The 25,545-nt window shown below is 35.9% G+C and overlaps 2 protein-coding genes across 3 annotated transcripts in view; one reads left to right on the top strand and one right to left on the bottom strand.

Annotated features, from left to right (window-relative positions):
• DYNC2LI1 (dynein cytoplasmic 2 light intermediate chain 1) overlaps positions 1 to 12,243 on the top strand; it is a 19,880-nt gene extending 7,637 nt beyond the window's left edge. For both annotated transcript variants that reach the window (XM_023922754.2, XM_023922755.2), the window contains exons 8-13: positions 359 to 436; positions 1,851 to 1,927; positions 2,293 to 2,363; positions 2,796 to 2,893; positions 4,100 to 4,192; positions 10,613 to 12,243. In XM_023922754.2, coding sequence (XP_023778522.2) covers positions 359 to 436; positions 1,851 to 1,927; positions 2,293 to 2,363; positions 2,796 to 2,893; positions 4,100 to 4,192; positions 10,613 to 10,678 — 483 coding nt within the window. In that variant the 3' untranslated portion in view covers positions 10,679 to 12,243. The remainder of the gene's footprint in view (positions 1 to 358; positions 437 to 1,850; positions 1,928 to 2,292; positions 2,364 to 2,795; positions 2,894 to 4,099; positions 4,193 to 10,612) is intronic.
• ABCG5 (ATP binding cassette subfamily G member 5) overlaps positions 11,971 to 25,545 on the bottom strand; it is a 17,521-nt gene continuing 3,946 nt past the window's right edge. The window contains exons 7-14 of the mRNA XM_023922753.2: positions 24,550 to 24,689; positions 23,173 to 23,302; positions 20,406 to 20,619; positions 19,947 to 20,152; positions 19,001 to 19,139; positions 15,848 to 16,033; positions 14,084 to 14,196; positions 11,971 to 12,877 (exon numbers count right to left, since the gene is read on the bottom strand). Of these exons, the coding sequence (XP_023778521.1) occupies positions 12,681 to 12,877; positions 14,084 to 14,196; positions 15,848 to 16,033; positions 19,001 to 19,139; positions 19,947 to 20,152; positions 20,406 to 20,619; positions 23,173 to 23,302; positions 24,550 to 24,689 (1,325 nt within the window). The 3' untranslated portion in view covers positions 11,971 to 12,680. The remainder of the gene's footprint in view (positions 12,878 to 14,083; positions 14,197 to 15,847; positions 16,034 to 19,000; positions 19,140 to 19,946; positions 20,153 to 20,405; positions 20,620 to 23,172; positions 23,303 to 24,549; positions 24,690 to 25,545) is intronic.

Here is a 25,545-nt window from a genome sequence, read left to right as displayed (position 1 = left end):
AGAAAAAAAAATCCTTATTCTTCTAGTAGGCTGCATTTCTACCGGAAAAAAAATTAAAACAATATCAAACAAATAAAATGAAAATTAAATGTACATTCTCAATTTAAAAACTTTTCCTGGACTAACATATTGCCTGAATTGGGCTCCATCTGTAAAAAAGAAACAAAGAGAAATTGTGACATTTCTTTTCAGAGTAGGCTGTTACTGATTCTGTCTTAAGATGTAATTATGCTGACAGCTGAAAGCCTTATATATTGTAGCTTAAGTGCTTTGCAGTTTATATAAAAAAAGAAAAGTTCTAACTGTAGTACTTTTGGTTTTGTTTCTTACATCTGTGTTTCACTATCGACTTTTTCAGGAGTTAGACTCTGAAATGAGAAAAATAATAAGCAAGACACTTCGATTTGTTTCACATTATTATGGAGCATCATTAGTGGTGTGTATATTCACTTTCTATTTAAGGATAGAGAAGATAATATCTCTGTTAGAAAACAATATTTTTTTTAAATAGTACAGTAAAATTCCTAGAGAAAATGGGATTGGTTTAACAGTAACTTTCTTCATGGGGCTATATCTGTTGAAGAAGTCACTGTACTGGCAGGGCATGACTGGATGGACATGCCTTGTGAACAAACAAACTACACAATTCCCAGTGTCAGCAAAACCAAAATGAAAATAGTTACCTGTTAGCCAGCATAGTTCCTGCATTGAGTTTACTGTATCTTGGGCAATTTTTTTTTTGGTACAAAAAGGGAAAATGGGAAAAAGTGATTGCCTTAGATTGAATTAAAGAACTGGCCCTTTTGGTAGAAGCATGAACTTACATCAAGTGATTCAAGGACTCCTTTTCAGAGTAGTTTTTGTATACCAGATTACTACACTTTATACAACTACTAGGGTGTTGAGGAAGGAAAGGAGCTTCCTTACAGAATTGGGTAGAAAGATGCCAACATGAGGACAATTAAGTATTTATTCTAGTTTTTCAGGTCATCCTGAAACAGTCCAAAAACACTGCCCCTTAGGCTCACTGTGCATCAGAAGATGGATCTAATTGTATCAACCATTATTTATGTAATAAATAATATTAGCTTAGTGATTATCAAAACAATTTATGTGTACTTTGAATACTTATAATCCCAGCATGTCCTTTTCCATGTAAAGCTATTTCACTTTGACACATGAATTTGTCTTGTGTTAACTGAGAGTACAACGGCCTTGGCTGGGGTTTTTTTTAGTATTTAAGCATTATTGTAATTAAAAATTACAACTAGAATATAAAACTCTCTGTCTGCTAAATCCTCATTGTCATTGAAATGAGAGGGAGAAACTTAATTTCCCACAGCAGGGATCTGACTTCTTTTTCAAAGACATGAATCTATTAGAATACAAAAACCCTTAGACAGGAAAAAGCATGTTGTTTGAGAATATATTCTGAGAGCTGCTTGCTGATAAATCTGTACTGTTTTGCCATTTTTAAGCTGGTTTTATTACAATTATATTGTTATTTATTACATTTCTAAATGTTTGTGGTATTCTGGTTATTTTTTAAGGTAATTTAAAATCTTAACTCATTAGTTTTGGGCAAAAACATTGTCTTGCACATATTTCAAAAGTTTTTAATCAGTTTTATGCTACTTTTTAACCTTTCTTGACCTATATATTCAGTAAAAATACATTCATATTTTTGAAAGGGAATGTGAGATTTAATTCTAGTCAATTCAGTGAACATATACCAAATTTATTTGAGTCAGGTATTAATTAGCAAGGCTCTATCATCTTTGTAGATGTAAAAATGCAATGTATCTATGATGGAAGTTCATAATGTATATTATGTTTTCTGATTCATTTAGTTTACCAGTAAATCTGAGGCTCTCCTGCTGAAAGCCCGTGCACTTATTAATCATTTGGCATTTGGCTATGATAAAAGGTAACATTACTGTTAACTATTAAATATCTTGCTCAGAGCCTAAAATTATTTAATAAAAATATTTTAATAATGAAAACTTTTTTTTTTCCTTAAATATTATCTCTGAAAGATTTTTGTTCATGGACTCCGGTGACTCAACTGCCTGTCTCTGCTAAGGACAGTGATAACTCCTGAGTTATCACTGAGCTGAGTGATAACTCAAACCGATGAATGAAAAAACGTGATTACCAATGGAATTGAGTACTATTTTATTTGCATGTATTTATATGCAAACTCCAGTAAGACTTTAGTCTTGGCTACAATAATATTGATTTTTGTTGATTGCTAATTGCTTACTTGATAAATTTTCTTTTTTTTCTGTTTAGCAAGTCTGTATCAGTGGATCCCAGCAAACCTCTCTTTATACCAGCAGGCCTGGATTCCATGAGCCAAATAGGTTAGAATATTTCTTGTTCATTGTTGCTTAATTATTTTGAAAACAAGAAAAACATTTTAAGCAAATAGATAAATTAGAGCACATCAGTACCAACAGATTATTAAAGGAAATAGCTTATAGATTTTAGAATTATGGTTATATATATTCTCAGAATATTACTAAGAATTATTTGTGCAGGTTTGTTAGGTAGTTTATTAAAGTCTCTGGACTATGTAAAACAGTAAAGTACCAATAAGCTTAGACCTGAAAGAAAACAAAATATACAAAACCTCTCAGCGCATTTCATGGTAGGAGATCAATTTTTTTTCAAACTTTTTGCAGCTTGTCAGTGTAGAAAGTAAAATACTAAATTAGATGTATCATTATGCAAAATTACTCTGTGATTTATGTTGTTATGACAACAACTTGTCCTATGTGTGCTGTGATCCTCAGGACCACCACCTGCCTCTGACAGTGATCTTGGAAAGATGCATGCCAACACGCCTTTGGAACTATGGAAAAAAGTATTTGAGAAAACATTTCCTCCCAAGGTAGGGATATACATGCCATGCACACAGCTGCTTTTCTCACAGAATAGCAGCAATATCCCTGCTCCTTTTTGTTTCAAGTCCACTGTCTGGAATTGCAGTCTCACTTAGCAGTTCTCTTTAATACATTTTTTAAATATAAAGACTTGTATGTAGTAGTTCTTCTACATCTTCAGTTGCCTTCCTACATTTAGAAATCATGAAAGATGCTGTTCTCAGTATAAAATGCCCCAACATGATAAAGACTAAACTTTTCAGAAACTACACAGGAATGTTATTTTTCATGTTAGTTTTCCTCATAGCCTTTAAAAACACAGTAAGCAAATGTTTGCCCCTGCACTCACCCCTTCAAGTACCCCCTGAACTCCCCCTGAAACAGATGGAGAAATTAATACACTTCTCATCTTGCAAACTCCATCGCTGTTCATATGTCTGTCAGTCTAATTAAAGATTTAAACATTTGCCAAATAGATTCACAGTCTCCTGTTTTGGTTCCACAGCAGGCTTTAAACTTTAAAGCTATTTTTATGCATTGTAAACTTCTTTCTCCATTGCCTCACTTAAGAAGTAGAATTCTGCTTTATTTTATTCCATCACTGGTATTATTGCCTTCTTGCTACTTCCATTTGATACGATTAAGGAGAAATGTGTGGGACAATATTTAAAAAAACCCTCCTCATTTGATAGTTTTTCTTACTATTAGTGTTTTTGCTTCTTTGGAATTCAAATTTTATTTTGTTCAAGGCTAGGAAATGAAAAATCAGATATTTGGCACAGGTAGCAATCAGTTATTATATCACAATCACAATATCACAATCTCAGCTATTTCTCAGCTTCTGATAACCAGGACTGAATTCTGGTCACGAGTATTAAATGGTTTAGTGGGGACAGCCTCAACTGTGCCCTAACATCATGGACCAGAAACGATATTTTCATTTTGATGCTCAAGAATAATAACCAACCACCAGATAATATTTTATGTTCTTTAGAATCTAGCCGCACTATTACTTTTTCTTCATTTTACTAATAGAACAGCTTTTTTTTTTTTCTTTTAACTAATCTGTGTCCTGTAGCACAAAATTATTCTATAAATGAAAGCTTTTAATATATTTTTATTAAAAACAAGTATTTTCACTTCTATGGTGTGGCTTTTTCTTATTAAAATAATAAAAATTCCATCATTTGGGATTTTGTTTTTTCTCTTTTTAGAGTTTCTGTGATTTACAAGATACCAAGGACCCTGCACAGGATAATCAGTACACTGAGTATGAAGTTGATGTCATGAGAGCTCAGAAAAACCAGGTGTGTGGTAATTCTCCAAATGCTGTTCACAGTCAGGTATTCCAGAATCACCAGTACTGTTGAACTAATAGCATATACTCATACCTCCCCTTTTTGCCCCTAAATAATTTCAGCCTTAGATTCCAGTTTAGTAGTTAGTAGTGAGGTTTTTTTCCCGTTGTAAAGCTACTAAGTCCGTAGACCATTGTTAGATCTCAAAGTTTTGGCTCTGAATTTCTTTAGAAATTAATAATTCAAATTTTCCCTCAAACTATTTTCTAGCATAAACTCACTAAAATGAACTTTGAAGCTTTCTTGATAATCATTTCCTCATTTCTTCACCCATTCAGATGAGAGTACTCTCATCTAAATGTGGACTAACACAAAGTGTAGGAAGCAGTATCAAGGTCTGTGGTGGGGACTATTCTTTCTCCTTCAAAACTTATTTAAACTGGAAAAATACTGAGTTGATAACATTTCTACCTTGAATTTGCAGGTTACAGACATTTTATCTTAAACAGAGTGAATGGAATTATTCCACAGTGATGATAATGTGACTTAATCCCTGAATTCTAGAAAAGGCTTTTAGTGGGAAAAGAGTCTTCTGTTTCTTCTTATTAATTTTGAATAGTTTCTGTCTTTCTCTAAATTAGTGGGGAATTAATTTTATGGAAAAATTCTGTGGCAAACAAGATGAAGGTTAAAAGATTGCCTTACAGATATCAGTATATAACATCAGCTGAGTAGCAGTACTGTATATAACAGTTTTCATCAGTATCATAGGTATGGGTCTGTTAAAATCAAAGCAAGATTTATCCAAAGAATAAAGAAGTTTCAGAAATCCCCTGCAGCCTTTGAACTTGCACATTACCTGCAATATCTTGTTAATGTAGGTATCAGTTCTGAATTTCTGTCACATCAGGAGCAGTCTTAGAAATCACTAAAATTTGTAAGCACACTGCTTTTGGAATTTATAATACATACTCAGAATAGCTCCATATCTCAAAATAACTATATAGCGTACTAGGTTTGTTATTTTTACATAATAATACGTTGCAAAAGCAGATACTGGTATGTATTGATTAAATCATACAGGAAATTATTAATTTTCTGTTTTTAAACAAAAGAGACAGACTTTTAGAATCCTAATCTGTTCAAGGGCATTGCAAACCTTTATAGCTTCTTTTTGTTGGACTACTACAAGTAATTTGATCATTACAGAGAAAATTACTTTTGTTATCTGCAGTTATTTCCTAAGTTTTTATCACAAAGTTTAATTTTTACAAGATTACTTTTCACATTATTAAAATGTTTTATACCAGGAATTTGAAATGCACCAAGCTAGAAATATACATCTAAAAGAAAAGCACTCCCTAGTTGCAGTGTTCTTCTGTTTTCCAGTTCAATGGAAAGCAGCATAAAAATCATATTTTTAAAGCAACTTTTTAAATTCATCATGTGTCATGACATTCTCTATAGAGTCTCATGGCATCTGTTGTGTATGAGAACCAGTATATTAAGATGTTCAATATGCAATGTGTTGCTGATGAAATCATGGGACCTAATGCAAAATTAAAATTATCATGTGATGACAGGGAATGTTTTCATGTTATCATTTTTCTCGGTTACTTTCGGTTAATTAATGTTACTTTGGACTCCAGGTGATAGCTTATTTGCTTTTTTATCTCAAAGATAAGCTTTAAAAGAAAAAAAAAGCACAAAACCAGCAAGGAAAGCAAAAAACAGCCCGTCATCACTGCATCTGATAGAAGAACCAGCAATACCTGACTGAGTCAATCTTGGTCAGGACTGCTCGATAATACTGCAATATAGAGATAACTGTGGCAATACAAAGTTTAAATAAATCATTTCCAACTTTGTAATTTTGATTGAAGGATTTGCCTGCATTCTAGCAGAGTAAAAGATTGAATTTTAAGTCATGAGTATAAAATAAAGAAACAGTTAAAAAATCAAGGAAGTCCCTGGCTGATTCCAAGGTACTGTCAGCATTTACCTGAGATGCTGTTTGTCTGTAGAAGTTTAGAGTTCAGGTCATCAGCATTCTGACATAACTGTTTTCTTTTAGACCAGATTATTTTGCCTCTTTAATATTTTCAGAGTTAACTATGAGATGTATCACTTTCTTTCTAAACATTTTTGCTCTGGAAAGCTCTCTTAGGCTGTCTTCCTCACTGTGCCTTTCTTCAAGATGGAGCACATCTCTTTCTCAACTATGTCTTTTCAGAATTCTTTTCCTAGTTCTTGCCCCACAGACATACATAGCACAGATTTATATCAAATAGTGCTGTTGGAATTGTTTACTGCTTTCCATTCCCTGTAGTTAAGCTACTCTCTCTCTGAGAGAGAATACAGCACCAGGGACCCTTTTGAAATTCATATTTCTGATGTAATTCTTAACTAGCAGATTTTCTCCAGGAATTACTGGAATTTTGGTTTTTTTTGCAGTGCTTTCAAGATTCAAAAAAATAGTCATTCTGCATAGCTATTAGGCCTTAAATGTCTAGGTTTTGTTTCATTCTTCATACATAAACCACATGGAAATCTTGTCATCCTCTATCCATTCCCTGTTAGCTTTTTTGTCTTTTGATGCTTTCAGGTCACCTTAATTTGGTTAATTTGGTACTTAATATGGTACACACATAACTTGGATAAGAATGAAATATTTTAAAATATGATTTCTAATTAGAGGTACATATATACATCTGCATCTGTGAGCACCTATGCAGAGCATGGAAGTCTTGTTCCTTAGCTCCTTCTAAATATTTGTGGCTGTAAGAGCCTGGCACATAGGAATGTCTGTTCTCTTTCCTTTAGAAATGCTCTCTGCCACAGATGTAAGTACTCTAAGGTGTCTTTTTGAAGGTTTTTCTTTATTTCCTGTTAAGCCTTTACTGCTAATACCCAAAATAGGTGCTTGGACCTTATGATCTGGACATTTGACTGTAGCTTCATTCATTGATGCAACAGATAAAGCTCAACCTTGAGCTCAAAGAACCAGAGCACCTCCTACTAGGTTGATTCAGAAGTCATGCAGAGCCAAAGTTCACACTGACTCCTATTACACAGAGCTATTACTTCAGGGGTTTGGTGCCAGTTCTTGCTGAAGCCTCATGCCATGAAGTAAGAAGTAGATGCCTGGTGCCATTTGGAGTCAGCTAACAAGTCATGGAAGCAGATCTTAACAGAGGGGTAACTGTTAAGACTTTAAAAAGTCATAAACACAAGAAGATACTATATCTCACAAGGAAGAATAGTTGCATTTCCCCTAAGATTGCAGCAACCTAATCAACCATGGCACTCAAAACCAAGTATCGTTTCCGTGTCAGATCTGCAACTGACATGGGGACTGTTGGCCAACAGACCAAGAGCCATAGTTTTTCAGCATACTTAGCTGATGTGAACATGCTGCTGAATTTCAGGAGACCATTTCAGTCTCTTTCCACAAAACAGAAGATTTCATGCTGTGCCGTGAACCGTTGGTAATACCAGTGTTACTGGGCAGAGAAATGTAACAGGCCCCTACCTTAACCTGCATTACAGAGCAGTACCACCTTTCATTTTCTCCACAGGAGGACATGTGCTAGTCTTCATAAAAGAAAAAGTTATTTAGGATATTTATTCAGCTGCCAAGAACAAGCTTTCTTGTTTTCACATTAAGGCATATCCAAATGGGTAAAAAAAGATTTCATTTTAAAACCAAATTAAAAACCATTATTAGAGCACATTATTAGCACTGTTATTAAATTTTCTACTAAAGTTTGTGTGCTTAAGACTTTTAATTAATGTTTCAGTACTTGGTTCCTTTCACCATGTTCCAGATTGAGGGCACTTCCAGTAAGAAATTGCATGAAAAGGAAAGTTGAAACCATATCAGTCACTCAGAACAGAGGAAATACAACAATTAAAGCTTTTCCTACAATCTTAATTTTTCCTTCTTGTTTGTAGACATTGTAGTATTGTCTTTAATTACATGATCATATACTATTTTGCTGATGTCTCAATTCAATTGCTCAGTATTTCTTTTTATTATCCTTATTCTTTATGTACCTTATTTTTCAACCTGCCATTCAGACACTTCAATGAACACAAAAGTATTAATTTTTTTTCTCTGAGAGTGTGTGGTAATGTTATCTTATCTGAGTGCCTCACAAACATCAGTTAAGTCTTTCTTCCAAATCCCTTTATGAGATTAGGTGTGATCTTCCCCATTTGACAGATGAAGAATTTACAGAAACACGGAACTACAGAAGCATTAAGGTTTAAAAAAAAAAAATTAAGCCCACTTTATGCCAATGTTGAGACATCTGTGATAAGCTGCTAGCACTAATTACATTTAAAGCACTCAGAGCGCATTGAAAGCACATTTAAATTGCAATTATTTTTTCTTTGTATATCTGATCTCTGCCCCCTACACTTGCACCCACAAAACAAGCATAGCATAATGCTAGCATGAAGATTTTGGTGTACTTTGAGATATATTCTTTTGTAGGATCTTCTTTCACTTTGGAGAGATGATCTCTTAGCTGACTGTATCATCTGTCTATTCTCCAATTCTACTCATGTTTGCAATGTAGAACCTAATGAGCAGAAAGGGGCCCTTTTCCAAGAGGGTCTCTGGAGTGATGCGTATGCAGTGTTTTAAAGAACTTTTCACTTCATTTATGACTTATGGGGATGTATTTTGCTTTCTATGTTGCATAGAAACTAGGTACTTGTACTTTGCTGACAACGTTTTTCCCCCTGAATCACTGATATTTGTTAAAAGATTATTTTTTTTCTAAATATCCTCCCATTTGATATTTTTTTTCTTTTTCACTTCTAATTGTTTAAATGTTTAGCCTTACCTAGATACATGCCCGAAATAAATACTTTTAATTTTGTTCTGTACTTCTGTATGTAGTGGAGTAGCTATACAGCTGTAATATATGCTGTGATTTGACATTTTGCATGTGTGTATTGTTTTGAGTTGCCTTTACAGTGAATTGCCTTCTAGGCTAGCTAAACTTACAGCAAAATTAATTCTGCTACATTATCTGCCTCTTTCTTGAAGGAGTTTAGTCAGATGATAAATCTGTAAGAGTAATTATTTAGCCAACACCTGTAGACATGACCGCCAGACGGTATTGTCATTACCCGGCTATCTAATTTTACCCCTTCCTGAAGCCTTTGAGAAAGTTTTTAAATTAAATTACTTAGCATAACACAGGTTCTATGTGCTCCTTAAAATACCACAGCATTCTTTCTATTCCTAACTGTTGGCAAGTTTCCAATAGTTCAGTATGTTCCAAGATCATAATTACTTTATATTAATAATGAGGGAGTGAAAATACTGAATAAAGACCAGCATAGAGATAGAACAGTTCAATAGTACTGGAGTTGTAGCTAATAATGCAACTTTCTGGCTTTAGCCTAGACAAAATATGTTCTGTGTCAGTCACCCATGGAGTTACTTAACCCTACTACCAGACTCCTACAAGTATCAAGAATAATTGCACAAACTAAAAATCTCTCTGCTCATACAGCTGGGGTGTTTTCTGAAAACTGCACCTCTGACAAAGCTGCTGAAGTTACTTCCTGAGAGAAAATTCCATCTATTATTTCCATACAATTTTAAAATGATGATTGCTTTATTGTTCTGTCCTTTAATTTCTTCTTCTTCCCTCTGCGCTCTGGACTGATAGTTAATACTTCTGTTAAAATCACCAGGTGTGAATTTCGTTATTCTTTTCATGCTCATACTTGAATGCCTACAGCAAAATCTCTCTTACTCTCTGAAGTCCATTCCATTAAAATCAAGATAAGAACTGTAAAACACATATCCACTTTTGAAGGTCTTTGCTACATTTATCCTAAGCACTTGTTTATGTCCGCCTCTTTCCTGATCTAATTAAGATATGGTGAGTTTTTTACCCTGAAAGCAGTACAGGGTTAGGTCTAAGAGTACTTCATTGCAGCATCATCTTCCTGTAAATTTGCTGGAAGTCTTACTCTGAAATAAATGAAAAGCCGTCATAATGCTTCCTAAATTATTATTTTTTGCTGAAAAAAAATCTTTAGAAATTACTCCTGATAGTACACACCTCTACATAAAATTCGGCGGAGGAAAGTGTTTTTAATGGTGCTAGAACATTCTATTATAGGATTCAGTGATCCCAGTTGACTGAGATGAGGTAATTTGTATACCTTGCTAGCACTCTACTGATCTAAAGTACAGCAAAATGTAGCTCCCTACATGACAGCAAATGTGTCAAAATTCGTAGCACTTTTAGGATAATTTTGTTAAATATAAAAATATAGAACATTTTTTCTACAGTGAAAAGTGTTTGTACATACCTACATTTGCAAATAAATATGTGAAGTTTCTGGAGACTTTGAGTAATGAGAAAATTAGCTTAATATGTATTTATGTTTCTTTTTTAGGAACTTGAACAATACAAAAGAAATGCCTCTAAATCCTGGAAAGAAATGGATTTTGACTCTGATTGATGAACTGTTCTAAGTATAACACCTTTTACAAAATTACTTTTATTGTTTTTACATTACATTATAAATTTCATCTGATGCAGTTGAAAATATGTAATACCAAACTATGAAGTTAGTATTTATTAAGCATCCCTGTTTTTATTTTTCATAAAAGGAGCTGTTAATTCACTCAGACCAAATTTGTTTATCTTGGCACTGGCAAAGAGGTTTAAAAACTGGGGAGAAAAGAATTCTAGATTGCTCTCAGATGGGTTTGTATCTGAAGACTAGCATTAGTCAGTTCTACTTATTTTATAACACATTATTTGATTTACTTTTGAATACTTCTACCTTAAGCATATATTTAAGTATAAACAAGTTTTCATACCCAAAATATGAAATTGCATAGTGTTTTAGGCATCTTTTTATAGTTCAAAATCAAAACTTAAGAAATATTTGCATAATTGTTTGATATATTTTAATAAATAAATAAAACAGGCAGAATAAAGTGGAGTTAAAACCACCTTTGACCTGAATTTAAAAGTGTGCTTTCTATCACAGAACCATAGTTTAATATAGGACTTGTATAATGTCACCCAGAGTTTAGAAGATGGATATTTCTGTCACATATTCAAATTATAGGAAATTAGTCTAATTAATTTGACAGATACTTTGTTAGTGCTGAGAATATTATTGATTCACATTCAGCCTAAACTAGGAATGGGTTTTTGTCCATGCACACCTCACTAGTGTGAGATGCAGTGAGTGTTCTGAGAATACACAAAATAATCCAGATTAAAGCCAGAAATGTCTCCTGAGAGCTCGAACTTGTCAGAGAGTGAATGTCTGCATAGTCACCTGGCAAACCACATCAACCCTACATGCTCATAAAAATGGGAGAGACAGACTAATCTGGTATCTTGCCAGCTATTTAGAGCTATTTGTTATTTTTAACATATTTGTTCACCAGATGTTTTTCTGATAACATATCTCAGAATATTTTACATAAAGATATGAGAAAAATACACTTAAGTGGAAATCCTGTGTTACCTTGAGGATTGGATTTAAAGTTCTTTGTTATGAACTGCCTCATCTCAAAACTATTATATAAAACCAGTTATATAATTACAGAATTTTAAGATACAAATATACTTACCTCCTTGGAGAAATCTATCTCTGCAAAAACTAATTTCTTCACAGAACATGAAAATAAGAGACAAAATTTAGAAATTCTGAGTCTGTTATGTTTTTGAAAGGCCCGTGAGAATAATTTCGAAGACGAAAATGACATTGCTTCTGACAAACAACTTCTATACTTTTTCCCTAGTTAAATTGACATTTTATTAAATAAAACCAAAACATTATTAAACAAACATTTCTTTTTTCCGAGTAAGTCATAAACTGCTTCCAAAACAAGATTCAAACTTGACAGTGAAAAGAAATAATTGATATAAATAACCTGTCTTTACTGATTTACCATCATTTACAAGGCAAAAACAAGTTGGGTAACTTTGATTTCTGATACTTCTTCAAGATCCTGTACTCATCAGTTGTATAGCGTGTATAAGATTAAAGTGGAGTGATTTCTAGATTCTGTCTTTACATGTATTTGGTTGTTTCCTTTCTACAGATTCTTCAAATGATATCAAAACAAGGCATAAGACCGAAAATATAGTTCTAGAAATGAGATTTACTAGCAGTTGGACCCCTTTGCTTATTAGTAGTGGTTAAAAAACAAAATAGTGGGGAAAAAAAATAGAGCACCATCAGAAAGCCCTTTAAGACACAAAATACTGTTGATTATGGCTGATCTGGAAATCAGCCAGAGAAGAGGGGTGGGGTATACCAAAATCATGACTCATTCAAACTCCTAAGACAACACTGGTTGTCAAGATGAAACCAAACATGAGAAGATGAATGTGCTTTTATATGTGCAATCATTTAAATTTTATCTAAAGTCCAACAATATAAGCCTTTGACCATAATAAAGATACTAGTATTAGAGACTATTGGAATTGCTACTTTTTCATTGTCTGTCAATAATTCTCTCCCTTAATTTGAAGCTTAGAATTGCAATAATGGCAAGTACTGGTATAAAAGCATAGAGTATGAGAAAATCCACTGTGAACCGGGACAATGCCCCAGGGTAGTTCTTTTCAATGAACCGGATGCCTTGGGAGAAAACACACGCGGCGTTATTTGCAGTGGAACTGTTGGCTCCATCTGTCAAAAGAAATAAACAATTTCTTTAGTAGGTAAATCAGTAAAATTAAGACTCCAGTCTCTAGCTCATGTCTTGAATACAGCTCTTCCTTATATCACTTCCATGAAGAACCATACCCACAGGAGTATTTCTCACCACTGTGGAATAAAACCAGACAAGCCCTATGTTTCTGTGGTTAATCCATGGCATTTTTTTGAAGAGAAGGACAAAGGGTCACTAAGAGCTCTCTCTTTGGTTCATGCCAAACAAAGATTTATGGCTTTTTAGACACATATCTGGACTAGCACCAAGAAGCAAATTGCCCCAAGTAGTTAGACTTGCGGTGTTCGTATGTGTTGAGGGTTCCAAAATGCAAGAAATGGTGACTGTCTGAAGGACACACATTAAAAATGAGGTGTTCCATCGGTACTAATAGTGTCATGGATTCATTTTCTAACAGTTGTTGGTCTTGTAATAAAGAGGTGCAGGAGAGATTATTAGATAAAAAATATGTAGCCTTGGAGAGGAACACAGACACCTGGCTACAACACCCCAAATATCTTAGGGTAGGTCCAAAGCTGTAATTTTTACCCCACTAGTGTGTATTAGCTACTAACCCTGCCACCCTGATTGATTCTCTTGTTTTGCAAGTTATCTTGTTCACAGCCACCAAAGCACAGCCTGAGAGACCCAAGCTGCTTGATAAATACCATGAAAACACATTTGAACTGAAGCCTCTCTAGTATTAGAAGAGCTACCTCGTCAGCTGTTTGTTACCTCTCAATATTCCTTCCACTGATGTTTGATCTTAGATTGTGCAATTCTCTTGATGCTCTATTTGTGTAACATTGCTCGAAATAAAATAATAATAATAATAATAATAATAATAATAATAATAAAATATATAATATATATAATCAAATAAATATAATAAAATAAAATAATAAAGTAATAAACTTAGCTTCCAAAATTCCTCCAAAGAGGGGATAAGAGAACAGGTGAAAAAGAGAAAGATGAAGAACTGCAAGAATGAGAAATGGTTGGAACAAAAGAATCAAAGTCTGCTCGAGCTTGCTGATGTGGCATTATAGTCTTTACTAATTAGCAAGTTCTTTTTAGCAACTCAGAAGTTACCTTTATTTTATCAGCATACATGTACACAGAAGGAAAACCAGCATCAACATCTCATTAAAATTATTTACAGTGGACTTTTTTTGAACACTCACCACATGTGAAGTTTAAGCCATAAAATTCATTAACTACAAGAACTTCACTGCTGTATTTTTGAAACGTAAGAAAACTGAGTAGTTTGAAAGGTGTTGGCATTTCTTCAATGGTCCTTAAAAAACAGAGAAGTTAAGCTGGCTTTTGCTACATACTAAGAGCTCCCAAATTAAAACAAATTCTCGTTGTTTGTAACCTGTTAGAGAAACAGTTCCTGCCTCTACCTGTAGGGTTTTCAAACATAAAGTCCAATTTTAGGGCTAAGTGATGAGACAACCATGAAGGCTGTCCCTGCCTTTGGTACAGTGTCACAACATTCAGCCCTGACTTGTTTATGGACAGTCACAAAGAATTCTATGGTTGTTTGCTGTTCACATGGCAGTGATAAACTGAAAATGACAAGACCCAATATAAACCTTACTTGCTAAAATGTGTTGTTTTCAAAGTAAGAAACCACCCCTCCCTCCATCTTCAAAACCAAGTAAGATTGAATAACAATTCATTGACAATAATAAAGCAAAAATGAAGCAAAAATAATGAGAAGAAACATTCAACTTCAAATCAATTTCAGGAAATTTCAGCATCTAAAATACTTCAATACTTTTAATTCAACAACACAAGAAAATTAACAGGAAAAAACCCCCAGCAACCTAAGTCTCAATGCTGTTTTTAATGTCCATCATTGCTTATGAAGATTAATCAAAAAGATTAATAATATTAATGAGCAATGTCTGTGCTGTAAAATAAGGTTAGAAACCACTTTAATGCTTTTAAGTTATCATTAAGGCATTAGACTACAATAGCAGGAATAAATGTCTTGTCACTATAAAGACACATCTTTCTGAAATTAGGTAGGAACCAAATAATTGGACATTAACCTAGCTTTATATCATAAGTATGAACTGAGATCTACTTTAAAGAGACAAAGCATAATCAACTTTGTGAAGATTCAGATGGTTTTCTTGAGGACAACACCATCTGTTGTTAGGCGTACTTCATTTTCATTGGGAGGGTCTCTCTCAGGTAAGCACATCCTACTTGCTCAACATCTTAGGAAAACTGCTTTTAACAATTACACGTTTATTCTGGTATGTTCCTCAAAAAACCCAGTAACTTCAGTATTGACAATACAAGGGGAAAACTATTCAAACTTCACACAATTAAAATGCAAAACCATTTATCTGCACAGTAATAGAGCAAGTGGATCACAATCTTCCAGCATATTTACTATACTATTTAATAATTTTTTATAGATTTCAGTCTGTACAGGTAAAAAGTGCAACTGAAAAATTTACTAGCTAAACTGGATAATAATACTAGTAAGACAGTTGATAGCAACTGCTTTTTTAAACCAGCATTACCGATGTTTGATGTCTGATAAATTCCAACAGTTACTAAAAGCTGTAGGAACAGGGATTTTTGGTAGGCTCCTTTAATGACAGCATTTCACATCATCATGTCAGCATCAGTAAAAGAATTTGGATGAGCTGATAGATATTAATTGCTCTGTTTTGTCTTCAATGTATTTGCAAAAACTGGGGAAAATCTTCAATATCTTTGTTGATACCTAGAGGTATTAAGTGTCTGTTTTTGTGTTTAGTACAAGGCCCAACAAGATTAGGCAGTTCTGCCTCTGAAGGAGCACAGCTGCTTCCCATTGCTTTCCATTGCTACCTGTGCATTACTGGATTTCTGCAATAGCAACTGTTCTAGAAACATTTCCACAATTGTATCATATCAACAGTGTAATAAAGATTTTTTCCTACCTTACTAGTCCCGTTCCCACTATCACACCAGCTGAATTAAGTAGCACCACGCCACTTTGGACTATATTTGGGTCTTGAACCATGCCAAGTATAACAAGCGTTAGTAGTTCACCAATCATGTGAGATGCCAGGACAACAGCAAAGAAAATTCCAAATCTGGAAGCATCAGGATACAATCCTGTAGTCCTGTACAAAGATAAGTAACAGAACAGTTAAAAAACAGTGTTTGGGTAGTAAACTTGGAAAGTAGCTTTTACCTTTGATTCTATTTGGGTTTTTTTCAGTTGTAACTCATTAAGAGTTTATGCCTTAATCCTTAGTATACTGTTTGGAATCTTAACACAAAGGACATCCACTTACTATCATGATTTAAGTGCAGATACATGAGGTTTCCTCCACTTAGACTGAAGAGAGATATACAAAGATGTAATTCTTGTAGAAACCCAGGTTGTGTCAAGACAATCACCATGGCTTTTCCCTTCCTTAAACTAACCTGCTACTTCTTGTAGAGTCTTTGCAGTGGGAGTCATTCACGTAAATCCCATATTTAAAGAACATCTTTATGCAGGTAATTAACAGATGGGACTTGGGACTTCTGATAATGTGCAAGCACACATAACTATGGATATACTCAATTAAATGAAAAACTAATTGAATTCACCACCCATGTAATTCATATCAATCCAATTTCCCCCCATACTCCTGCATTCTTTAATGCAACATGCTGCTCTCTGTTTTCCCTTAGCTAACCCAAGGGAAAGAGTCCTCTTAATCTGTACTCAAGATTAAAAAGTTAAAGAAAATCCAGCAATTCCTTGACAAATTTAATTCAGCCTTATAGTGTATGTGACAGATGACAAAACCTTTTATTACATTGTGACACATTACTCTTTTTCCAAAATACCTCATACCAAAATTGCCTTGCACTAGGTGCACACTACATGCTTTGCTTAGCTAACAAGAAGCAATTTGACATTTCATTTTCCTTTTTTTGTTGTTGCTCAGTGCAAGGCCCTGTGTCTTTTTTTAAATCCACCACGTTTGAATATGGCCTTAGAAGTACCAATTTTCTCACAGGCTTTCCTGGAGCATGTTTTGTAACACCAGAATAATTTATAAATAGATGGATGAACATTGACTCTTCCAGTATTAAACACTCAACAAGCTAGCAGGTATTTAGCAACTTTTAAGTACAGATTGGTGCAGAAGAAACAGCTTTCCAAAGTCCTAGCAGAAAACTATCACCTCTGAGCCACTCGAATAATTTACACAGAGATATAGAGACACAGGCTAGTAAATCTGGGGTATGAATAGAAGAAAGCCTAAAAAAAACCAAAAAAAAAACCAAAACAGAATAGCCCAAAGACAGAATATTACAGCAATAGAATAACAACATGATGTGAACTGTCAGAAGATTTCCAAGAGGTATCTCCAGGCAGGAACATCTGCATAAACAGAACATTTACTTGATTGGAAAGGAAGGTCTCTTTGATCTTGGCCAGACCTACCTTGTGTCTGATCAGGCCAGAGTTTGGGTCTGCCTGACACAACTGTCTGACCCCACAAACACAAACTCAAAGACAAATGGCTTGTAAGAACACATGCCAGAGGCTGCCAAAGCCTCTCAAAAGGATATCCCATCCAGGAAAGTTCAGTCCTGGATAACAACGACCAACATTTCATTCAGAAACTGTTTGCCCTGAGAGGTCTAAGAGCATTGTGAAGTCAGTTTGATACATTCCCGAAGGCTTCCAAACAACCGCAGTACTGGAAAGATATCTGTAAATATTACCCATTAACTGGAGCCTCACTATTTAACATCAGCTGTGTTTGAGCCAACCAAAGCACTGGCACTGTCTCAGCCCATGTGGATTCCCTGTTTGTGAAGGAGTTGGGAGTGTCATTGAGCCTGCTTTCCAAATGTTTGTTTTCTCAGCACCAGTCACAAATAGAAGGTCAGCACAGCACGTGGGAGCAAGAGGAATTTCTGTCTGTCTGTGAAAAAAAGGCTCCTCAGAGAGAAGGAAGTACTGAAGCAGGCAGCACCGACAGCTTGCAGAAATAAAAGCTTAGGTAGCTAAGCCACCACAAAGGTGGCTACTTTTCATATCAACACCAAACTACAAAAAACCTGCCCATGCATGCAACTCCTCACACCTGGGAAGAGCATAAATCTTCCTCTCAGGGATCTTACCTTTTCACTGAGATCGCAAATGGAAAGAATTAAGTAAATGCTGAGCACTGCCCCCATTGCCTACTTTAGACTAGAAGGAAGAAAAGAATAGTCTTTTTTTTTTTCCTGTTTTTCCAGATGGGGGAAAAATGCTACTAAAAAATTCCCTGTGCAGAAATTCTGATTCAGAAGTCCAAGCAATTCTGTATAGTTCTACTTTATATATTTTCCATCCATCTTACTGGAAAGTAAGAGCACTAACATGCACAGCTACAGAAGAATGGCTTCTGCACTTTAGGTCTTCTATGAGGCTGTATCCACTTACCATTTTTGAACAGCTCATCAGAGAACATGCATCCATGACACAATCCAAGCCTCCTCATCACTTGTACACATTTTACTACAGATTGCAACTGTCCCAGCAAAACTAAAATTAACTTTGGTGTTTAGACATCTCTCAATACAGAAAATCAAAAAGACTGATGGACAGAAATTTTGTGCTGTCAAGGGTGTCTAGACTTCATCACTTCCATATGCAGTAGCTAAACCCCAGTGTCCCAGGAAATTATTGTTACTGTCACATACCTACAGGTGACTTCCTCACTTTGGTTGGGGTTTTTTTGGGGGTTTCTTCTGTTTGTTTGTTTTTGTTTGTTTTTTACAACTTCCTGTCTTCCTAAATGCAATGTAAAATGGAATAAACTTCCTGCTTTCAATATGACACAAGTATGATAACTGTCCCAGGTCCATTAAAACTATCCAAGTCAACTAGAGAACTGGTAATTTACTTACTGGGGAAGTGTTTTCAGCTCTGCCTGAAAGAGAAGGTCTAAATTAGTGTCATCTTTCCTTATGCTTTCTGTGTAATCATTTTGAGAGACAACAGCAGGAAGCCATGCCAGGAGGCTTTTTGCTGACATGTTAACTGACACTGGTAAGAAAAATAAAATGACAATCCAACAGATGGTCCAAATGCTTACCAGTATATGAAGGTGCTGAAAATGGCCACGCTGATGACACTGAAGGGCAGGAAATGGACTATATAAGCTACAAGCATTTGCCATTTCTTATATAAGCCATCTTTGCTTTCTTGGTCACTGATAGCACGTAGAGGTGGGACTGAATCAAATATACAAGAAATAAAGTAAATTACCATTAAAAAGAGAGCAAGACTTGTTGTTAGCAGAAATGATCTGAAGCACAAAGACAACGTTGAGAATGTATCACAAACATTTTGCCTAAACCACTCTAATCACTTTTTTCCCCACTATAAATGCAAAGCATGTTCCTTGCAGAATGCAAACATTGGTAACATCTTAATGAAAGAGGCCTAACTTATCAGCATGCAGAACAGCCTTCTCTTTTTGCATATACAAATCAAAGACATGAGATAAACTTTGTCACTGGCTAATTTATTGAGGTGCTCTGATTTCAAGCTGATGACAGGAAGTGTATGTTCCCTACATGACCAAAACAGTTTTTAGGACTGTAAATAGAATCTACTGTTGCTTTCAGTATGGCACTTGTAAGAGAAAAGTCCTTTAAAAAAATGTAATCATCACATAATACTCATAAATCCAATGAATTGCTGTCAAAACTATTTTGTATTTCCACCCTTTCCACATGTCTGGTTTTGAGCTCACTTAGATATTAACTAGACCTAGACTACGTCTTGCCTGTAAGATCCTACACACAGGCAAATCTTTCACACAGTTTATAAAGCCTTCATAGACAGGTCTGTAAAAAAAGGCAGGGATCAGGGCATGTTCCCTTAAATTCCACTGAATTTTGTGCTTCTGTATCAACTCTGACATTACCTAGAACAGTGAAGATCCTTTAAATTACTATCTTCAAGAAACACTTTTTCTTATTTAAGACAGTGGCAGCAACACCCACTGCTGCACATAAGACAGGACAGAAACTCACACAGGGCCACAGCATTGAGCATCCCTGTGTAGGGGGGGGCACTCACACACTGGTAGACAAGCCCCACACGGTCCTGCACGGCTCCCTGGGCCAGGTCATTCCTTAGTCTAAGAAGGAAAAAGGCTATAAACAAGCCAAACAACAGATTCTGGAGGAGACGCATGATGATGCCTATCTTATCTCTGGAGAGGTTTCTTGTTGTTCTCCTGATAACGAAACAAAACAACAACAAAAGGCTTGTTAGCTACAACTGAACACATGTGGGTAGGGTATTAAGCTCTGAACAAGTCTTAGACACACAGTGTCCAAAAAGAGCTAATATATTAAAAAACACAAAGGACAAGTATGGTGGGAGATCAAATAACCAAGGAAGTGCATCTACACATGGAGGAGAAACCTGAAAGATTAGCGGAGAAGAAAAAAATTTTCTTTAAAAATGGGCAGGGAAAAAAGTCTTACCGTAAAAGAATCAATATTTGGTAAAAGCCACTGGGTGAGTCTTTGTTTTTGAATGGTACTGGTGGCAGCTCCTTCATAAACTTTGTTTTTTCAATGGCTGCCAGTACTTTGCTAAAGATTTCCGAGTTTCTGTAGGCTGATACAAATTCCTGAACCCTACTATAGGTTTCGAGTTCGTGTTCCTTGCTTCGGGTGTCCACAGATGTCAGATCCACTGTAAAATGACAAAGTTTTTACTCTATATACTCATCACTTTCCCTTGACATCTTTTTTCCCCTTCCAACTAACTTCTTCTTGTCTCCATTCTATAATGTGCAAAGATGAAAAGGTCAGTTGAAAGTATTCACGGCTTCTTTCTGCCTTCTGTTAGATGCAGCACAAATGAATTAACTGTGCAGCCACAGTTTTTTCATTCACACAAAATCTGTGTTTTGTGACCTCTGTAGGACCCTGCAGTTCAGGTCTTTGATCTAGAAATGCAAAACCTGAGCACTGTACTGGTCAGACCTTTAGCATTCTCCTTGCACAACACAGAGCTGTAGATAGCAAGACAAAGCACCAGAAGATGAACATTTATGAAGAGATGACTTATCTGGTCATGTATTTCTCAGGTTTTCAGGCAAATGCTCAGACATGGCTCTGTGGATCCCCCTTGTCCTCTGCTCGCTTCTCCATAACTATGCAACTTTATTTTTTGATTAGTGTGAACTCACACTGTAGAGACACCGCTCTTCTCTACTTGAGCTGTTAATGCATTGTTGCACTGGGTTTCACCTACCTCCTTTGCAAACGTACTTCTCTTAATGTGAAGTTGGAGGATGCTCAGCTGGCCAAATTCCCCTAAGCAGGCTCAGCCCAAGCTGAAGGAAGTACTACCAACTACCCTGAAACTCAGGAAAGGTAACTACTTCACAGAGTTAATGTTTCTTTCTAATAAGTCCACCTAAACATACTCCTGGCAACAGCAATTCTTTTCCTACAGATGGGAAATTTGTGTGTTCCATTTTGACAAGTCATACAGATTCAGTAACAGTGCTAAAGCGCCTTAGAAATTTCTTTTTTCCCTAACAGCAATAAGTTACCCTAGGTTTTGAAAACTAGTTTGTTGTTCTCAGCAATATTTGTTATTACCCAATTACTACTCTTCTACATTTGGTAAAGTGTCTTCATCAGTTATTTATTCCTAAGGTTTCTCTCATCCTTAGATTTCAGTTTTGCAACATTCTGTTCAACTTCAAAATACAGATTCAACAAAAGAAAGCTTTGTCCAAGATTCTTAATTTGTCCTCAAAATCTGAATTGGGCTTATGAATAGTTCCCTGGTGTTCTAAAAGCTGGAATTCAGCAGAATTGTCTTTAATGGTATCTGAAACAAAGCCTTTGCTTTTACAAACGTGAACATCCAAAATGCAGAAACACTTAAAAACTTGGCCAGTGTGACTCACTGGAAGTCACACAGGAAATGAATGGCAACTGGGTGTGCTTTAAAAGAATTGTAACACTGACTACTAACTAGACCAACTAGCTAATGCCTACCATGCATTAGTACTTTTTATAAACATGTGACAGTTCAACAATATAATCCACACTCAATACATAGCATCTATTTTCCTCTGCTGCTGGTGTAAATGATATCAGAATCTGTCCCTTCATTCACATCAAATCACACAAAAAAAATATAAACCACCAATTTTCGAAAGACTAAATATTCTGATGATTCTTTGCTTTAATCTGTATTTTTTTCCCTTTCTTGTCACATTCAAAGGTTGACATTTGAAGAATGCAGTACTCTCTTTACCAAGCTTTTTTACAAGTGGATCTAAATCTCAAATCATCTATGCTTTTCAAGACTATTCAAATTCATGAAGGCAAAATTATCCTCACTGTCATACCAGTATTTTCGGCTTTATCCCATTTCAGCTTCATGTCAACAACCATCCTCTCTTCTCACTGAGTTTAGAATGCCATGTAGACAATAGGAAAACATTGCCTACTCTGAGTGCAGCTTTTTGGATTGGTCAAATTCCCTTGTTAGTGCTCAGCTAGTATTGCCAGAAATTAACCTACCATGTTGGATTTAAACAGACTTACATACATGGCTGCAATCTGTACATGTGCAAATACATCCACATTCTCTTCAAACCTGTGCCTGCATGGATCAGGGACATGGATGTCCTGCAGCAAAACCAAGCCTCATTTCCAAAGTCTTCTGATGACCCTTTTTTTTATCCTGAATTTTATCCTGAATTGGTAAAACAGTACTCTCCAGCTTATGCCAACAGCTCACTATCATCTCCTAAAGCATCCTCTCTGTTCCAATAGTACACCCTGGTATTAGCAACTCCCCAAATTTTTAGAAACTTCAAACTCAGAATTCCTGGAAACTGATGCCTCAACTCATTCCAAATTTATTCTACATCCTCCTCTCCACACAACTCTTTTCAGTTGCTTGGCATCACAGAGTCTGTAAAGGCCACAGTTTTGGAATCAAATTAATTTTCCAGCATCCAGTGCACTGCCACAGGGAAATGCCATCTGAAATCCACAGGTTTCATGAAGCAGAAATTCTTTTTTTATTGGTTGTTTACACTCCTTTACTGCAAATATGGCTATTTTATGGAGTCATTAGGAATGACATGGGGCCAGCCCTCTCTTTGAGCTGAAAATAATTTAAAAGTTGGAGAAGAATTCAAACACATTTCTATCTCTGGAAAAACTTCAACATTGGGAACAAGCTGTTTTACCAAAACAACTTGGACAAACTTACCATAGAAGTCAAAAGGATTTGATTGTTCAGGACAAGAATAGCCACAGTCACTAAAAAATGTGATCATTTCCGTAGGGTTCCCACAGAAAACCATTTCTCCAAAGCTCATAATGGATATTTTATCGAATAACTGTTGGGGAAAAATTAGTATTTTAGCAGTATGTAAGTATCTAAGAATCACAGAACATGCTGACTTGGATGGAATCCTGATGGATCATTGAGTCCAACTCCTGGCCCTGCATAAGACACCCCGAGAATCACACCATGTGTCTGAGAGCATTGTCCAAAAGTTTCCTGAACTCTGTCAGACTTGGTGTTGTGGCCACTTCCCTGGAGAGTCTGTTCCCAGCTACCCTCTGTGTGAAAAATCTTTTTCTAAGATCCAACCTAAGCCTCCCCTGTCACACTTCAGGCCATTCCCTCAGGTCCTGTCACTGGTCACCACAGTGATCAGATCAGGAGTGCATTCATTCTGGAGCATAGCTACTGTCTTGAGTAGAAATGCTTTGATGGGTAAAATAGTTTTGACACATTCAAACTTCCTTACTATATTTCTCCCAAAAGAAGCCTGTCCTTTCTTTCACTCTTCTTGTTGGTGGTTATGCAAAATGACACATATCTAAGCTCTAGTGGTTCTCAAAACTGTCAGTGACAGCAGCAAACAGAGGCAATCCACAAAAAGAGATATGACTTTCTGACTTCACTTCTAAAGTACCTTCACTTACTCACTGATCTCCTTTGGTGCTTAATAGCCTCAGTCTGTAAAACCCCAAAAATTGTTGGCAAGATTATCCTGAAGTGCTTAAGGACTCTTGAACAACATTACTCTTCAAGTGAACATTTGCCAGGGCAAGGTTCCCACCAGCTATGATCAATCCATGTTCTCAAGATACCAGGACTGCTTTCAGTCCAGAAAAGCACTGTTGCTCCCATCTGGCTTCACAACAATTTACACTGCATTCAGTTAGCCAGGGAAGAGGAGTTTAGCATTCATGTGGCAGGTGGTAGGTAAGAGCAGAGTGAGAAACAGTAATGGGAAGGAAGAAATGCTCTCCCCAGCACAAACCCAGGCAAGGTAGGACTGCCTAACCACATGACCAAGGTGCACCCACATGCCTTAATCATATCTTTTCCCAGTGTTTTTTTTTTGGGGTGTTTTCACAACACAAGCATTAGGCACACAGTCAGAGTCCATACTATCTTCACAAGGCAATGTGTGTCCCCAAGTGCCCTGTGACTGGCACAAGGCCAGAGTTGCAAAGTTCAAGAGAAGCCTCTATTTATGCAAAGGAAAAGAAAAGAGGCAGCTATACTGGATCTTGTACTAAGTACTAAAAAGTCTGGTGGAAAAGCCAGTAGTGAGTAGGTATCACCTACCTTGAAAAGCTCTGAGCGAGGCTGATGGATTGTAAGAATCACAATCCTGCCTCTGTGTGCAAGCTCTGAGAGAAGCGAGACAAGCTGGTTTGCAGTCAGGCAGTCCAGCCCTGTCGTTGGTTCATCAAGTAGCATGACCTCTGTAAAATGATAAAGAATAGCTTTAAAATTCAGGTAAATGAGGAGCAAATGGCATAGCTTCTGCCCTTAAAGCTAATTTGGCAAATAACACAGGTCTTTACAGGTGAAGTTCCACACATAAAGCAGGGTATGCACAGATATTGCCATGACGTCATCTTTCAGTTTTAGTTAGTTACAGTGGTTCAGTTTTAATGACTGAATGAATAAGGACATTAAAAAATATTTCAGAGCATAATACTTCTTCTTCTAAATTCATGTAAAATCTGAAAATTACCAAAACAGTTTAGATGCATACATCTGTTCTAAGAACAATAATGATAAATTTCAGCATGCACAAAATCGTAAATAAAAACGACAAAATTAACTAGAATTAAGTAGAATTTATATATTCTGAATTAAATCTATATATACACACAGAAGTTTGTTCATTTGTTATGAACTAACCAAGGATTGTTAAAAATACAGCAGATGCAATTCCATAGATTGAAGCAGATATTAACACCTTTTCTTTATTTAATGGCACATCAAAGGGAAAAACTTAAGTCCACTATTTTTAGAGACATAGAACAGAAGAGGGCAGTCCAATCTTGATCAGGGTACGAGGGGATGAGAGTTTTCACTACAGGTTTATCTACACAGAATCACTATAGTGTTTACTATAAAGTTTAGTGAGGTCCTGAGCAGCAACTACACCCCAGGAGTCACCAGTAGTAGGGATGTACCTATTTAAGCTCCTTCCTGCCTAATATGTAGTTGTAGCACATCCACATGGCTACAAGGACTCCAGCATCCAATAAATATGTGCTGTACATTCACTCCATGAGATTCTGACACCTTCAAGAAACTCTCTCAAAA

This window comes from Cyanistes caeruleus, chromosome 2 (assembly GCF_971803275.1).
Source record: "Cyanistes caeruleus chromosome 2, bCyaCae1.hap1.1, whole genome shotgun sequence".
NCBI lineage: Eukaryota > Metazoa > Chordata > Aves > Passeriformes > Paridae > Cyanistes > Cyanistes caeruleus.
Note: the sequence above shows the minus strand (reverse complement) of the source record. Positions and strands in the feature narration are given on the sequence as shown.